Genomic DNA, 13,488 nt, shown 5'->3' on the forward strand with positions numbered 1-13,488 from the left:
TCGCAAAGAGACACGACTTAGTGACTAAACAAAAACAACTTTGGGACAATGTGTAGTAACAATAGTAATAACAATACTAGATACATACAACCTCTCAAGGAGATTATTATTCCAAGTGTTGAATGATTCTTGAGAGGTGGGCGGAGGTGGGGGGTGTGCGCACAGATGGATCCTCAGGAGATGCAGCCAGGGAAGGGAGCTGGAGCCTGGGGCAGGGCTCCTCAATCACTGGAGGTGCTGGGAATCTGCAACCCCTGGCCTGCCTGACCCCAATGCAGTGGGGGCTGGGCACAGAAAGCCTGCCATCCGAACCACGCAGCCAACTCCCTTCAACACCTTTATGTGCTTTTCTCCAGGTTGCTCTGTCATCTTGGAGTCATGTTAGAGGGGCATCTGTCCTAACTGCCCCTCAACTTTGAGATCATCAGGCAGAGGGCTTCCCTGGGTGGCTAAGATGGCAAAGAATCTGCCTGCAAGCAAGGATCAGCAGGCAAGGCTGATACCAACTAGTGGGTACCAGTAGTAACTATTCAAGTTGTTTTAAAAAACAAAACAAAACAACTGCTGTGACTTCCTTGGAGGTCCAATGGTTAAGACTCCACACTTCCAGAGCAGGGGTTGTGGGTCTGATCCCTGGTCAGGGAGTTAAGATCCCACATGCCTCGTAGCCAAGAAACCAAAACAGACAACAGAAGCAATATTACAACCAAATTCATCAAAGACTTTAAAAATGACCCACATCAAAAAAATCTTTAAAAAAAAATTGCTTCCTGCTATACAGTAGAGATTAACACAACACTGTAAATCAACTATACTTCAATTTTTTAAATAAAATAATTAAAATAAAAACTCAATTGCTTTTTGCTGTGCAGTTGAGACTGGCACAACAAACACTGTAAATCGACTAAAATTCAATTTAAAAAAGAAATTAAATAAACAAAAACACAATTGCTTCTGTTAGTAAACAGCCCACTTAAACCCATGAGAGGCCCTGTCTAAAGTCCCAGTGGCCTGGCCCCTTCCCCAGGACCTGCCCACAATCCAGCAACTGAAAGGTTAATGCCTGGCTCAGCAGGGTGGCCTTCAGGACCCAGCTCCCTTCAGATCCAGTCCGTTCTGATTGGTCAGTGCCCTTCCAGTGGCTAAATATTTTGAATACAGCCCCAGCTCACAGACCACAGGCAACCTGAGAAGCCAGCACTGAGGGGGAGGTGGGAGGGGGGCAGGGGACCAGGTCAGAGGACCCTGTGGATTTCTCACTCTCCTTCCTTCCTGGATGAGCAGAGAGCAGCAGCTACCCACTCCTGAACTTTTGCAGCTAAGGGGCTAGTTTTTCAGCATCCTTCGAAGCAGCCAGCCATCCTATCCTGGGAATGAGTGGGGGGTCACTAGAGTGGGGAAGAAAGCTGCCACAGACAAGTCTTCGAGCTGAAGCTACCTAACCAGAGGCTGCCTGACTCCTGCACACACACACCCCTTCCTTTCTGGGGCCCAAAGCAATCTCAAGTCAAGGCTTCCTCCAAACGAAATTGCCCAGCTACCACTGTAGGACCACAGCCCCGAGCCAGCCAGCTGGGAAAACAAATCAGGAGCACCGGCAGTATCAGCTGCCCTGGTTTTCCTTTCCAGACCCAGTATAGGTTGGAGGGAAGGCAGTGCAGATACACAAACACACGTGTGCACACACACTAGTGATGCCCATAAAACCAAGACTTTGGCAGCCGCCCTGGAAGACCTAGATTAGACCTCAGTGCAAGTCCCGGTGGATCTGGGGTTTTGCCACCTATGAGTCAGGCAATTTATTTGGCAGCTGGCCGATTTTCTGTGCTTTAACCTGCCATTGTTTGTCTAGAAATCCTGCCTGGCCAGGAACCCCGACTGCTTGATTATGCATGGTCCCGCCCTGAGAGTGACATTCTGTCACCGACTCCCAGGTGAGCAGAAAAACAGTCCTCAGTCACGCTGCAAAGATGCCCCAAGAGTCCCATCTCCCAGCCAGCCTCTAGCTGAGCCCTGGCCCCCAAAGGCAGCCCTACACAATCATAAGGGGTGACATCCTTACACGCTTGTTGTCTGCAGGGCTGTGGTAGAACTGGGCAATCACAGCTTCACTGCTGTTCCCCTCACCGAAGTTCAGCTTCTCTGAGATTCTCTTGAACGACCTTCCGTAGTCATAGGACACGTACACCTGGAAGAAAGTGGCGAGAAGGAAGAAAAGGATCAGTGAGAGATGTGGCAGAAGGGTGGCTCTCTCTGTCTCCGCTTGCAAACACGCCCCCCAGCATCCTGCATGCGGGTCCTGATGGGTCCCCGATGCCATGAAATCACAGATGTGAAGACAACCCACAGAGAAGAAGCAGACGACCCCTGCGTCTGTCCCCAAGCTGGTGGCCTCTTTTCTGAGGCCATAAAGATTCCCTGGAGGGGAGACGTGTGGACAGCAACCATGATAAGCTCCTTACCACGGCCAGGCTGTGTGTTTTAACAAATTACATCCAGAGGCCCAGACCGGAGAATGTGGTTGACTGAGGGGAAGGGATTGAGAATTTGTTTTGCCATCTGTTGAAATGTCCCCAAAAGGTAATCTAATTCTCGTCCCTCTGCTGGGAAGTTCTGTCCTTACAGCATTCCAGAAGATTTTTTTAAAAACCCTCATAGGTTTTCACAGAGTAGCCCCAGAGATTTAAAAAAAAAAAAAAAGAGGGCAGTGCTAAGTGACTAAACACGCATGGAGGCTGCATACAGGGTCCCAGAACCCCACCTCCAGCACCCGCGTCTTCTAACCCTGTAACACAGGGGACTGATTCTGAGTTTAGGGGAATAGCAATCAGGTCTGTGCAGGTGCCAATGGTATCTATTTCTCTGCTGCTTCCACGTTTCCGGCTCCCCAGTAACCACAGCTTATGAAACAGAAGGGTAGTTCGTGCGCCACCCTCTTCACACAATCAGCTCAGAGAGCTCTCGCCCCCACCCTCCACAGCAACCACAATTATTAAAACCATCTTACAGACAGGGCAACAGGGGCTGGTAAGAGGAGTCACTTGCCAAAGTCACAAAGTAAGTAGCAGTGTGGCACCTGGACCCGGGCTGCATGCCTCTAAAGCCAGAAATCTGATAGCCGTCCCACCTCCAGACACGGATGGGAGAAATGGATTCTGTCAGATATTCTGGCCCTAGACTTCCCTACCCCATTCACTGAGAAATTAATATAATCAGTGGGTTAAAAAGGAGCCTGACAGATGAAGGTAATACTAAAACACTGACTCAGAACTGGGGAAAGCATTAAAGATAAAGGACAGGTGAGGCCCAGGAAGGCGTGGGAACTCGGGATGAACCCCACTGACTTCAGCAGCAACACGTTCCAAGGGCTTCACGTGAGCCAGGTGCTGTGCCGGACACCAGGCATACAAGGACACGGCCCTTCACACCGCGGGCGTGTGAACGCGTCACTGCTTGCGAACAATGCCCCCAGTGAACAATGAACGACACGAGGTTTGTACGAAGAAAACTGAGCGCACACGTGGGTCGTTAATATTTATTAGATGTTGAGATTGGAAGAGCAGCACAGACTAAGAGTCTCTGCCAGTATCTGAAGAATCCCTGTTACAAACACACACGCTTAAATACAGCACATGATCCCAGCTACTAAACACACAGTAAGGGGATGCCGCCAAAACAGCTTCCGAAAGTCAGCAGCCTGAGAGCTCACAGATCACCTGAGAGGTTGGAAGAAAGCGGTACCTTCTCACTTACACCCTCCAGGCCGAGAACAGAAAGAAGGGTCCCTTGTGACACTCAAAGTCACACGGAGCAAACTGCCGGCTTCTCCAAAAGGGAGCTCAGGCCCCTTCTAGCCCCAGCATCCCCTAAATGGAAAGTCCACTCTGAGTCACCTTCTCAGAGACACCAGTATAATAATAAGTTCATATCAGGGCGGCATTTTTCAGTAATAATACTCTTTTGTATGGGCTTCCTAGGTGGTTCAGTGAGTAAAGAATCCACCTGCAATGCAAGAGACAAAGGGGACGGGGATTTGATCCCTGGGTCAAGAAGATCGCCTGGAGGAGGGCATGACAACCCACTCCAGTATTATTCCTGGAGAATCCCATGCACAGAGGAGCCTGACAGTCTACAGTTCACGGGGCTGCAAAGAGTCAGCCACACCTGAAGTGACTGAGCATGCACGTATGCACACTCTTGTATACATCATCTCTCTGCATCTTCAGAACCCTGTTGAATGAGTCTCTTTCCTGTCCTCCATGGACCTGGAACATAGCAGGTGCTCAGGGAAGATTTCTGGAATAAATAAGCGTCATTATAAACCACAGCGTGAGTAAATACATGTGCTCCATAAATGAACAAGAGTGAAATGAATGGATCCTTAAGTGACCGAATGAACGACTACTTCCTTATATAAGAGATAACAGAATCTAAGACTCCGAGAAATGAACCACAAGTCCGAGGTCAAGGTACTTGAAAGTGACAAAACCAGGACAGGTTCCTCCCAGCCCAAGCCCTGCTGACTTTCCACGCTCACAGGTCAGCCTTCTGGGTGGACATCCTCCTCTGTCTCACTGCTCAAGAGGAAGAAGAGCACCAAAGCTACAGCCCAGGCAGTGGAAAGAGTGCTGGATGGAGGGAGAAACACCACCTTGAACAAAACACACAGGGCCTTCCCTGGATTCCCCGACACACCTCCACTAGTGGTGGAGGGGCAACCACCCTCCCGACCAAAAAGCCCCTCCTTAACATTCTTGTCTGTAAGCAAACCCTATGCCTTTGGGCTTATACCAAACAGAAGTTACAACTGGGAATGTGAGGGTCCTTGCTATGCCTGCGGCTCTCAAACCGCTCATCAACCTTCCTTTCTCCAGGCTAAACAATTCCAACATGGTGTTTTGATCCTATCCTCACAATTCTCATTCCTATTTGATCAGTGAATCAATAGGGTAAATGCAAGCTCGGGGCCATGCACAGCTATCTGCCTTCCTCCCAGGAGAAGGACCCTGGAAGGACCTCTGCCAGTTGTTTGTATAAGAAGAACAAGCAGGCTGAGGGCCTCATAGCATCCACACTGCACCCCCGCTGGTACATTCTGGGTTGAGGGGTCTTTTCCTCGTGGCAGCCCTAGGGTGCTGCCCGGCTCACTGCCCACAGTGAGCTCCAGGTGTTCTAGGGCAAACTGCCAAGGCGCATTCACCTTGTGCTTCTGCAGTTCGTTTTGGATCCAGACACAGGTTTCTGCCCTAATTCATCCTCTGGCCTCGAGGGGACACAACTCCCTAAGAATTAAAGCGAGGAGGGGCTTCTTCTTTTCCGGTTGAAGTATAGTTGATCTACAGATTATACTAGTTTCAGGTGGACAACATAGTGATTCCATATTTTTATAGATTATATTCCAAGTAAAGTTATTACAAAATAATGGCTACATTCTCCGTATGCTGGACAATATACCTTTGTGGCTTTATATATAGTAGTCTGTATCTCTTAATTCCATAACTAGTTTCTAAACTGTCAAAAGTTGCTAGTTAGATCATCTTACCTATAAAGATGGTCCTTTGAGGTAAACATTTTAAAATTATTTCTCCTGTACATCAAAACTATATAATAAAGAGAAGGAGGAGGGGGAAGAGAAGAGTGGAAAAGTGAAGGAGAGGAAAACATCCAGAAAATATCTCCCTGTCTGGTGCCGTTCTAAGTACTTCACACCAGTGCTTCTCAAACATGCCTACAAATCACCCCACAGGACACAGGTCAAAATGCAAACCTCAGATTCAGGAAGTCCCAGGGTGAGAATTGAGATTCTGCATTTCTCACCATCCTCCAGAAAATCCCTGTGCTGCCGATCAGCATACCACCCTTTGGGGAGCAAGATTTCACAAGGACGAAATCACAAGATTTCTCATTGATGGATGAGAAAACCAAGGGGAAGTGAAGGGTTTGGCTGAAGGTCAGACAGCTGATGAATGGGAGAGCCAGGATTCAAGCCCACACGCCAGTTCTCAGAGCCGGGGCTCAGCGAGACACCGGCTCACACAGGCTACCAAGTTCTGCACCGTCGGCAAGTGCAGGCCCTGCTCCCCGGCCAGTCCCCAGGGGCAGCAACCGCAATGCCACACAGCTCTGGGTACCAGGGCAGTGATCCCCACCATTCCAGATGCCCGCGCTGGGTGATTCCGATCTCCTAGTGGACAATATCTCTGGAAACTTCTTTGGTCAAATTATGTGGCAACTGGGTACTTGGGAAAATAGGTCAGGAGAATGCAGAAATGAGAGGCAAGGACGATCAAGAAAAACACCTATGGTTTTCTTTCATCTCCAGACTTATCAAAGGAAAAGAAGGGTCCGGCAGGAGCCATGCTTCACGGAATCACGGGCCACAAGTTCACCAGGATTTTATTTTGTTTTTTTCTGCTTAAGAGCAAATCTTCTGGGATTTCAACTTCCAGATCATCCCTTTTTTATACACGGAGTATGTATGAGTTGGCCATTCTCCAACACGCACACAGCTCCTGATCTGTATACGTCCTTTACCTTCTGGATGCTGATGGGGCCCTGGGAACCATGCTTCCAGTCTTCAGAGAAAATTTAGATTGTTACTACTCTGTCACCACCTACTCCTGCCTCTGAGTCAGAATTTATTTTTGAATTAACTTTTCACATCAGACCATCTGAGTTTCATCTGCCAATTCTTTAAGGCAGCTGATATGCTAACGAGAGAAATCTCTGCCATCCTGATTTATTATCTCCAAACATGAAGTCTCCTTCCAACTTAATCTTAGTGTATACTTCGTTACAGAATAGGCTCTTGTTTCAAATGTTCAATCGGTCCTTAGTAAGAATCACCCAAATATTTAGGCAGAGTGAGAAACAGGTTCGGATGTTGTTGACACGAAGTCATGTCCGACTCTTTCGCAACCCCATGGACTGGAGGCCTTGAGGCTCCTTCTGTCCGTGGAATTTCCCAGGCAAGGACACTGAGTGGGTTGACGTTTCCTTCTCCATTAGGTGTGGATAGACTGGCAATATATGTATGGTGACCATTCTTCCTGATTCATCCAAGACTGAGAAGGGTCCCAGGATGTAGGTCTTTCAGTGCTAAAGCCAATGCTGGTCACTCTGGCAACATTACACCCTCACACGCCGAGCACTTGATCGGGTCATAGCCCCAACCCTCCCACACACGTGCTGAGGGGCCCCACGCACATCACTTAACGCCTCTGGGCTCCTGTTTGTCCAGCAAAACAGTAGAAAGATAGGTCTTCACCTATCTTAACAGAAATACCATCTGGACAAAGAATTCTGAAGATAAATACCCTAAGGAGGATTTCTCAACACAGTAGGGCAGAGAGCTGCTGCCTGTGCTTAAAAGAGATGCCACTAGACGGTGACAATGCTGGACACAGCGGGCTAAAACTCTCTCAGGCCAACCGTCATCGCATCGCTGCCATCTGTGCCTGCCAACCCTGATCGAATCTATAACTGAGCCAACCTCACAGCCCCGGACAAGCTTAGCCCTGCCCCACATCACTGCACCCAGACTGGCTGTCAGCTGCAGTGGTTTCCCACTACCACTGTTGGGCACCCACCCTGAGCCAAGTTACACATCGCTATGGCCAGTCCTTCGTCTGCCCTCTCCACCGGTGGCTGCCCCTATTTGACCCACTAGGAAACAGTCCCTGGGGCACCTCTGGTCCCCAACCTTGGAGCATATCAAGCCCAGATGGTGGACACAAAGTGAGGGGCCTCACAGAGACCAAATCCAGGTTCCAGAATTACAAACGTGTCCACCGGGCTGATGGGACAGGGTTAGCAAGTTCTTCAGGGGTTTTTCTCTGGCCTGAGTGCAGAGTGACCCAAGGTCCACAGTGGGATTTTCTGTCCACAGCCTCATCCTGTGACCATGTCAGACCCTGTTTCTCTTCCCCACAAGTGGTGGGGGGTGTCTGGAGCAGGGGCTACAGACGGGGGACCCAAGGGCTCACTCTGGTCCTCATATATGTTTTACTTGGCCCACACAGGGTTTATAAAAACTATACGTCAGCTGCCAAGTTGTAAGACTCAGCAGTTTCTCGTAAAAATCCCCACCTCTGAAAAAAAAAAAATCCTCACTTCTGAATTTCTCTCGAAAAATCAGATCCAGCCGCACAGCAACCAGAGCTGAGAGCTGAGAACAACAGCCCAGAAGCTCAAAGTCCCTCCCACTTTCCAGAGTCTCTCATAAACTGAGACCAAGAAGCAAGCATCCATCACCACACACCATGTTCAAACCGATACAGGAGAATGTTTCTTGAACCTGCATCTCTATAGAAAGTGGGAGAACGAAATAATGTCTCAGAAGGCTGCAGACTTCAAGAATAATGGGAAAGACCCTTCTTCCTCTCAGAGGTAAAGAGTGGTGTAAACCTGGGGGCAGCTTCACCCCTGCCCCTTACCTACGTGGCCCCTATCACAGGTCTTTGAGTGTGTGATCCTTGGTCTAAAGTCTTCAAAGCACCTAGACGATTAAACATCGTAAAGAGCCAACTGTGGAAATTAAGAGGATGAGCAATTCAGATTGAAGGACTCGTCCAACTGTAACGAGTTAGCAGAAATCAGCACACGGCAAGACCAATTCGATTCCATCGGGCTCGGTTGCCGATCGGGCAGCTTTGCCCAGGAACACACTTCTGGCATTCGGCTGAGCAGATGCACAATCCAGATCACACCCTTGCTGTTGCTGTTGTTTAGTTGCTAAGTCGTATTTGACTTTGTGACCCCATGGCCTGTAGCCCCCAGGCTCCTCTGTGCATGGGATTCTCCCGGCAAGAATACTGGAGTGGCTGCCATCTCCTCTCCAGGAGATCTCCCCCACCAAGGGATCACACCCAGGTCTCCTGCACGGGCAGGCAGACCCCACTGCTGAGCCACCTGGGAAGCCCCCGAGCACACCCCACCACTGCACAAAAGTCACCACGCATCTCACGGGTTTCACTGCAACCGTGAGTGCAGCACCCTGTGTTCACAAACAAGGGTTACATAGGATTTTCCAGATTCCTCAGCTACTCGATGTTTTGCCTGCCATGATAATAACCCCAGTGGAGGAGAAACAAGCGAGAGCAACAACAATACTCACGTCACTGCTCTTGGGCTTCGCCAGTGCCAGGCTGTCCCGGGCCAAGGCCACGATGACGTTGCTCTTCTCGCCGGCCCAGTGGACCACCATCTGATTGTGGGAATCATTGAGACTAACCTGAAAGAGATCAAACCAACACAGGAATTAGGACCCAGAATGAGTGATGGCCATCACCATTCTAAGACTCTCAGGGCTTCCCTAGTGGTCCAAACAGTCACTCCTAAAGGAAATCAACCCTGAATATCCATTGGAAGGACCGATGCTAAAGCTGAAGCTTCAGTACTTTGGCCACCTGACGCAAAGAGCCGGCTCACTGGAAAAGACCCTGATGCTGGGAAAGATGGAAGGCAGAAGGAGAAGGGAATGACAGAGGACAAGATGGTTGGATGGCATCACAGACTCAAAGGACATGAGTCTGAGCAAACTCCAGAAGATGGCAGAGGACAGGGAAGCCTGGCGTGCTGCAGGCCACAGGGTCGCAAAGAGTTGGATATGACCTAGTGATTAAACAAATAAATAAAAGAAACAATGGTTCAGACTCCATGCTTCCACAGCGAGGGGTACAGATTCAATCCCTGGTCAGGGATCTAAGATCCTGTAAGCCATATGGCATGGCCAATAAAGAAAAGGAAAAATAATAATAATAATAAAGCAAGACTCTCTCTCCACAACTGTAACTCAGAAATGCCTAAGATGCTTACACCTGGAGCATGGGGCCAGGATGGCCTGTATTTCTGCCTCTGCTGATTCCACCAGATTCACTTCCCAAAGAAGAAACACTAGTCCTCTGCTATTTGGTAATAGCTGGATTGGGAAAAAAAAAAAAAAATCATCTTCTCAGGCTCTCATTGGCATAACTAATTACTCGGGTTATTTGGTCCTTTGTGAAATCAACCTCTAGTTCCTCTCATCCTTACTCCACACATGGGACATGCACTGGTCAGATTTGAAACCAAAACACTGAAGCACCTTCCTCATTTAAAAAAGGGGCACAAGCCAGAAAGACCACATGCTTGCCAATCCCTGTCCAGACTGGTTCTCTCTGCCCTACAGGTGATGGTGCTTATCCTTAGCTTATAACAAGGAAGAGCAAAGGAAAAACACCAGCTTTATTTAATCAGTTATGAAGTATTCCAAGTAAGGAAATATCTTCCAGTACTCCACAGAAATGACCTTTGGCTTATCACAAACAGTAGTTTCAGGCTTCTGGATCTTGTAAACCAGTAAAATGCAGATGAACTAGGCAGGCCAGCAGAGGGCGGGTCGGCCACCTCTCTTTGGCCAGGTAAGGACAAAACAAATGCTCCTGTGCCAAGGGCATGGCTGGCTGGTCTCTGGATCTCCTGAAGACACAGCAGACTGTTGCCCAGGGCTTACGATGGGGCATGGCGCCCACACAGCCCCATTTTCCCTCTCTACCCACAGAATGCACTCAGGACCCCAGAGTCCCAGAGAAGAATGGGGCCACAGGACAGAAGGAGCCCGAATCCCCAAGGGGAAGTTCCTCTGCTCATCTTGAACTTCACATAATCAGAAAATGCATTCACCCCACTGAGCTCCTGGGACTCACCTGTTACATGGCCACCCCTCACCCAAGCAATACAGCTACCGTCTAGAAGCACCGTCATGGTTCAAAGCAAGGACGTTTTAACACTGAAAACTGAGGACAGACAGACTCTCAGAATCAAACAGTTTTTTATGAGAGGCTTTGATATATGGAAAGCTAACTCCATTCCTCTTATTTTTCCCATTTCACCCGTCACTGATGGACAGTTCAAGGGCTGGCATTCGGGCACACCATTTCACCCCTTTCGGGTGGGAATAGCCAACGGATGACCATACTTACAAAAATTCTGAGAACCGGTGTGAACGTTTAGGACAAAGCCCCCAAAATCCGGAGCAGGAGCAATGCCTGGGAGAAGCCTATTCCACCAGCCCCTTCAACCATGGCTTGTCTCGGGCACATGGAAGAGACCAACCTTCTGAACTCCAAGTGGTCTCTGCACAGTCCACCTGCACAGTTCCCCACCCACCTCTCCACCCACACCTCCTGGACTGATGCAAAGTACACGCCCCAGCTGATGAGCCCTCCCAGCTGTCTTCCCATCAAGGGTCTGAGCAGAAAACCCTCTGCTCCCCTCCCCCACCACCCACAGCAGCCTTCTCCTTTCCCTTTCTCCCCACCAACTCCCTCCCCCTCCCCCCCCTCCTTGAGATGCTCTCAGGCGAGATGCCTCCTCCCAAGGGAAAAGGGAAACACCTGTGTCACCAACTTGGCTGACAGAATAACAAAGGAGCTAATCCTTCACCACCCTGCTTCAGGTCTTAAACACCTGCATCTAATTTGATCCAGGATCCAGGCTCTTGGAAAACAGGCGACATGAGGCCTCTTTAAAGGAAAAGATTTTTTTCTTTTAAGGAAAATATGTCATTCCAAAACGCTCCTTCTGACTTCCAGAGAGGAAAGTCCAGGCAAACATCAGCAGAGATGTGCAAACAAAAAAAGAGAAATAAGTAAATTACTTAGCTCAGGGTATGCAAGCGGGAAAGCAGCTACGGGAATCACCACCAGCCGCAGAGGCCTTCTCCCAGCCCACCCTCTCCCCCTCTTTCCTGCCGGCCCTCGCCTCTAGGAAGAATCTGAAAGCATCTACAGATCAGAAGAAGCCCACCATGGCAGGAGCCCTGGGAATTTGGGCTAAAGGCCTTCTCCCTCCAAAAACGTCCTCACCCTTAGAACCAGAGAGGAATAAATAGATGATTTATGCAAACGCCAATACGATCAAGGATTTGGAGCCTGAAAAAAATCACTAAGTTCATCCAGGGCCTGGCATAAGAAGGCCCAGCAACGCTGCACTGGGGCAACCTCCCAACAGCCCCTCAGGCAGGTTCATAATCAAATAACACTCAGAACAGGTTACAAAGCCTACGGTGATCAGAGCGGGCTTGAGCTCTGAGCACAACTCACGCAAGTCTTTCTGCTCGGAGGACATGAGATTTATGGGGCCCCTGAACCAATCCCAGGAGAGGTGAAGGGGTAAGAGCAGCACAAAGGAGGCACCTGAACATCCAAGGCTTTCAGACAAAGGAAGCCGAGAAGGCGAGCTTGCTGAAACACCTTCTAAAAAAAGGAAAGATTTTATTAAATGTCCCTTTCACTCCTAACAGCAGACTGTAAAAGGGCAGCACGGTGGAGGGAAAAAAAAAATCTCAAGCAAGGAACAGCTTGTCCAAGCGCCACCAGGCAACTCACACGAATAGTTCAGCACCTTCCCTCGGCTAGACGTCAGCACGGGCACCTCCTGGTCAGAGGAGTAACTCTCCAGGGAGCCGCCGCCTGGCAGAGGCTGACCCCCACCGCACCCCACGTGCATATTCCCCCAGCAAAGAGCAGAGTCAGCTGCGGGAGTCCACCACCAGGCAGGCTGGCACGTTTATTAAAGCAAAGACACCATGATGCTCTCTGGTCTCATTTTCCTCCTCTCCATCTCCCCTTGGCGTTCGTTCTCCCGGCCCCTCCCCAGGGGAAAGGGAAGAGGTCAAAACAGGCTGTCCATGGAAAGTAACCAGGCAACCAGAGGTCCAGAGTAGCCTCCTCTCCTTCCCCTGTGATCACAGCACCCACCGGTGTCCAGGCTGGATCCCCACACTGTGTGGGTGATTGCTGGCTTGCTGAGGTCCTTTTCCATCCCCAGGGATTTCCTCCTGGCCTCAGCCCCTGAGATTCCCTCTTGCCCAGCCCTCTGGGTGCAGCTGCAGGCTTCCCTACATCCCGCTCACTCCGCCCAGCCTTGCTCACTGGGTCCCACAGACCACATGGAGAGGGGTTCGCACACAGGGCCCAGGGAGACACTGGTCTGGGAGGGAGTGAGGGCGAGTGGGAGGGTGGCTTTTCCAGAATGTAACCTTGATGTGCAGTCAGCTGTAACTACCACCCCAGGGCGTGAACAACCTTCCCTCTCCCATCTCCAGCTCACAGGGCGTAGCTGGCGCTTGATAAATGAGCCACAATTAATTGGAGCCGTAAAAACCAGCGGGGAGGGAGCCCTGCGCCTCCCCTCAGAAGGCGAACAGGGAAATTGCAAGCCACAGAGGTCTGGGCACAGAAGAACTGCCTCATGAACAACAAAGAATATGGTGCGTGGGGTTCAGGCCTCTGCTAAGATCACAGGCAGGTCTTTAAGAATCAAGATGGCCCCCGAGAGGTCTCCTGGTTCAGGGGTCCCACACCCAGCAAGCTGACAGTCAGCAACCCCAGAGAAACCCCTGACCTACTGATGCAGAACGCTCCGAGTGGAGCCCAAGAATCGGTATTTTTTAAAGACATACGACTGGTGTCTCTAATGCAGCTTATTCCGGGAACGATGAATCTA

General features: G+C 49.9%; 1 protein-coding gene across 2 annotated transcripts in view; it reads right to left on the reverse strand.

The window, feature by feature from the left end:
- The window catches only part of SORL1 (sortilin related receptor 1), a 159,450-nt gene that overhangs the window by 132,552 nt on the left and 13,410 nt on the right, over positions 1 to 13,488 (reverse strand). For both annotated transcript variants that reach the window (XM_070473463.1, XM_070473464.1), the window contains exons 2-3: positions 9,116 to 9,232; positions 2,063 to 2,188 (exon numbers count right to left, since the gene is read on the reverse strand). In XM_070473463.1, coding sequence (XP_070329564.1) covers positions 2,063 to 2,188; positions 9,116 to 9,232 — 243 coding nt within the window. The remainder of the gene's footprint in view (positions 1 to 2,062; positions 2,189 to 9,115; positions 9,233 to 13,488) is intronic.

Source organism: Odocoileus virginianus, chromosome 10, assembly GCF_023699985.2.
Source record: "Odocoileus virginianus isolate 20LAN1187 ecotype Illinois chromosome 10, Ovbor_1.2, whole genome shotgun sequence".
Lineage (NCBI taxonomy): Eukaryota > Metazoa > Chordata > Mammalia > Artiodactyla > Cervidae > Odocoileus > Odocoileus virginianus.